The sequence below is a fragment of the Apium graveolens genome, chromosome 3, assembly GCF_009905375.1.
Source record: "Apium graveolens cultivar Ventura chromosome 3, ASM990537v1, whole genome shotgun sequence".
NCBI lineage: Eukaryota > Viridiplantae > Streptophyta > Magnoliopsida > Apiales > Apiaceae > Apium > Apium graveolens.
Genome location: NC_133649.1, coordinates 286,001,926 through 286,006,099, shown reverse-complemented (window position 1 = coordinate 286,006,099; position 4,174 = coordinate 286,001,926). Strand labels below are relative to the sequence as shown.

Genomic DNA, 4,174 nt, shown 5'->3' with positions numbered 1-4,174 from the left:
TTGTGATGGACACTAACAAATACAATCGTTAAATCAATAATTTTCAGTTTAAAAGTTAATAAATGTTACTAAAGTCATTTGCTATTACTTAATTATTTTTAAAATAATATTATCCAATTTAAAGTTTACAGAGAATAAAAGTCCATTTATGTTAATAGTTTACTTTATAGTTAGTAATTTTTCAAAATAAAAGTAAATATATGTTATTTTACTTAATTTAACGTAACTTTAATAAATTTTTAATATAGTAAGAATATAAGTCAATTGGTGTTAGTAGTTTACTTAGTAGTAGTTTATAAAGAAAATAAAATTTATAAAGAATAGAAGTGGATTTGTGTTAAAAATAAAGTTGATAGATAATATAAGTCAACTTATGTCATGTAAGTACCAAAAATTGTTACTTTCATACTTTAGCAGCAAATTATACATGATTTCGCTTATACTATGTCCAGAACCGGGTCCTTATGGGGCTCGGGTCCTGATCACCCTGTCCATGTCCGGTCCAGGTGCATCCCACCCCGGGACCGAAACAATTCCTGGGCCCATACTCCAAAAAACCCAAGAAGAAAACATTACGTGACGCACAAGAAATCATGTGACAAATGACAGTTGTAAATGGATGAGAAGGAACTCGCTCCCTTACTATCTTAACCTGGACACGTGTAGCGCGTCCACGATTCCTGGGTGCCCTTCCGCTCTCAAAAACGAGCGGCCCTCATTATAAGGTACCAACTCCTAAATCCTACTATTAGGCTCTAAATAGTCTAAGAAAGGAATGTTTGGAGGTCAATCATTCTCTTCTGCACATCATTATACATACAGCCACCTTACATTCCTACCTTCGTCATTCCAAAGCGAGTTTATACTCTCCCATCGGAGGCGCCGCGGAGCTCAAATTCTCCTCCGGTATTTTTTTTGCAGATACCGAGCTGCAGCTTCACCGCAAGAAGGATCCAGGCACAGCGTCGAAAGGACCAGACTGTGAATTGGAGTTATCGCTTATCTGTTACCCGGCTATAGGACACGGAGTGTATAAATAAATACACCCCCAGAACTGAATTCTGGGCCAATCAACTGAGCATAGGAAAAAATGACGGGTTCAAGAGTGAAAGCAGTTATGTTCATATTTCTTAACATCATGAGGCTGTTGTCCATGTCTCATGGTGCCCTCCATCTTCTTCAATCAACTTTATTTGAAAACTGTAAATTTGACAAGATATTTCAGTTGGGAGATTCTTATTCCGACACAGGAAATCTCCTTATTGAAAATCCCCTTGATATTTCTGGCAGACTGCCATACGGTATAACGTACAACAAATCAACGGGCCGACATTCAGACGGTCTCCTCATGATAGACTATATTGGTATGAACTTCATAGAGATACAGCTGAGACACTACAAACTTTCATTTATAGAGTAAATAAATCTTCTTTATGCTTTCATTTTGGAGTAGTGAAAAAACATTTATCATACACTATGACAACAGGGGATTAAAAATTTGATATTGTGTATTATTTGTTCACCTGACAGCATCTGCAGCCAATCTTCCTTTGCTAAATCCGTATGAGAACAGGAGTGCCAATTTCACCAACGGAATAAATTTTGCAGTCATGGGTGCAACTACAATCCCTGTCCAAACTTTGGCTATGAAAAATATATTTGGCGCATCAACAAATAATTCTCTTGACGTGCAAGTGAGGTGGATGTCTCGGTCCCTTTCTAATTACTACAACTCCCAAGCAGGTTTATTATGTTAATGAAATTATTAACTGCTTTATCTCCAAATTATACATTAGTTATGCACAAGTGTAATGGGAAACTATTTTCAGATTGCAGGGACAAACTTAAAAATTCACTATTTTTTATGGGAGGAATTGGGGCTAATGATTTTCTCTTCGCATTTTCTGGAGGCAAAACTATCCAAGAGGTCAAGAATTTTCTTGTTCCGGAAATAGTACAAACCATAATGAACGCTACAAGAGTAAGTATACTTTCGATTTTTTATAGATGTTGTGGCAGTTGTCTTCCTCTCATCAAAACATGATGTTATGTTTCATTATTAGTAGTAGTAACATATTTTTATTAATTACTTGGCTGATGAAATACTAACAGGAAATCATCAAACTTGGAGCACGTAAAATTGTTATTCCTGGAAACATTCCCCTAGGTTGTTTGCCAGCTTATTTGACTGACTTCCCAGCTAACAGTTCTTTCGACCAGAACCACTGCTTGAAGGAGTACAATGAATTCTCAGTTTATTATAACTTGCAGTTGAGAATAGGAATTGTAAAATTGCAGCTGGAGAACCCGAGTGTCACCATTGTTTATGGGAACCTGTATTTAGCTTTTGAGCGGCTTTTCTCGCGTGCAGGTTTGTTACGTAAAATTAATCAAATTCTTTGTTTCAGTTTTGAGGTTAATCTCTGAAAGTGTGTGTTGTGATAGGGTTTGATCCGAATTCGTTGTTAAAAGCTTGTTGCGGAAGTGGGGGTAAATATAATTTCGGATTGGGAACGTTTTGTGGAAGCCCTGGAGTTGCAGCATGTACAAATCCAAATGAATACATTAGCTGGGACGGACTTCATCTAACACAACAGGCCTACATGTATATGGCACACTATCTCATTGCCACCCTTCCATCGTTGCTCCGCTGTTCGCCCACTTGAGATTCATTCAGTGGGTTCAGTTCAGAACATGTTGCTTGCTTACACGTACCACATTACATGTTAAAAATAAATAAAGACTCTGGGGTCCATTCCCATTTCATATTCAACTGATTGTCTAAATATAAAAAAGGTTTATGTAGTGTGTGATCATGCTGCAAAAAATTTATTGATGTAGATTTTTGTTTCATGCAGAAATTCAGCATTACTAATAATTTTTTCACTAATATTTTATAAATACCTCGTCAAATATTTATTAAACTGTGTGCAATTCGGAGTAGACAATCTTTTTAAAGTTCTTCATCCCCGATCACCCAGCATTTGTTTGATTTTAAAATTAAATATAGGTTTTTAGACAAACTCCGGTGGTTGACTTCACACTCTTGGATTTTTAAAACTACTGTATTTAACAAATTTAAAACCTAATTTTAAAACGAATTTATATTGACTTTTCAAAGGAGTTAACGAATTTATTGATCAATTTTTTTAACCAGTTTTCGAGTTAATTGAATTTTAATTGACTTTTCAAAGGAGTTAACGACTTACACGACACGAAAATTTAGTGTTTGTGTTTACATTTTTAGTAGACCACACGAAAATACACGAACACCAAAGTACACGGTCGAGATTTAGTGTCGGTTTTATTTTTAAACTTCAAGTACACGACACGACACGAAGTATACGACATAAATAAATATTATAATTAAATTTTAATTTTTATGAATATATGTAGAATTATAATAAATGTATGCATATTTATTTTTAAAATATTATTTGATTTCATTATATTGTATAGATATGAGATCTAAATATATATTTTTCATATATTTTATAATTTTTTACCTAAAAATCTTATATTTTAATTTATATTAATATTATATTTAATATATATTAATATTCAATTAACACGACATACACGACACGAAACGACACGAAACGAAAGTACACGAACACGAACGTACACAAAAGCTAAACATGTCGGTTTTATGTTTAGCCTTTAAGTACACGAAACACGAAAATACACCACACAAAAATATACGACACGAACGAATTGCGGGTCTAGTTCCAAGTAACACTACATTAGCTGCCTTCGCCCCGGTTGTTACTACAAAAATATACGACACGAACGAATTGCGGGTCTATTCGTACTACACTCTACCAAGTAACACTGCCTTCGCCCCGGTTGTTGTCAACTTGTCGTTATGAAGCATCATGAAATGATCGACATATTGTGAGATCAAGAAAGCCGGCCATGAGATGATGAATCGGAATATATATATATATATATATATATATATATATATATATATATATATATATATACAAGGTAATTCATGGAGGCTGTACTGGACAGAGTTCAGTAGAGCATCATTATTTAAAAAATATAAATACATAATTTATTTTATCTTTCATCTTACAAATTTTAATTACCAAATTAAAAACGAAGTGGCGCAATATTTTTATTTTAAAAATTATTGAAATTTGATGAAATAATTTAAAGTGGTCCTGAT

At 34.0% G+C, this 4,174-nt stretch overlaps 1 protein-coding gene across 1 annotated transcript; it reads left to right on the top strand.

Moving 5' to 3' along the window:
• Positions 1-973: 973 nt before the first annotated feature.
• Positions 974-2,748, top strand: LOC141711101 (acetylajmalan esterase-like). The gene is made up of 5 exons (XM_074513539.1): positions 974-1,364; positions 1,531-1,743; positions 1,830-1,981; positions 2,113-2,371; positions 2,446-2,748. Exons 1-5 carry the CDS (start codon positions 1,091-1,093, stop codon positions 2,664-2,666), a joined length of 1,119 nt encoding a protein of 372 aa, XP_074369640.1. The 5' UTR covers positions 974-1,090; the 3' UTR covers positions 2,667-2,748.
• The last annotated feature ends 1,426 nt before the right edge of the window (positions 2,749-4,174 follow it).

Excerpts from the sequence above, each read along its gene's own strand:
- LOC141711101 (XM_074513539.1), top strand. The coding sequence starts at position 1,091 with ATGACGGGTTCAAGAGTGAAAGCAGTTATGTTCATATTTCTTAACATC. Across the intron at positions 1,365-1,530 it reads CCTCATGATAGACTATATTG|CATCTGCAGCCAATCTTCCT; the intron begins GTATGAACTTCA and ends TTCACCTGACAG. Across the intron at positions 1,744-1,829 it reads TTACTACAACTCCCAAGCAG|ATTGCAGGGACAAACTTAAA; the intron begins GTTTATTATGTT and ends AACTATTTTCAG.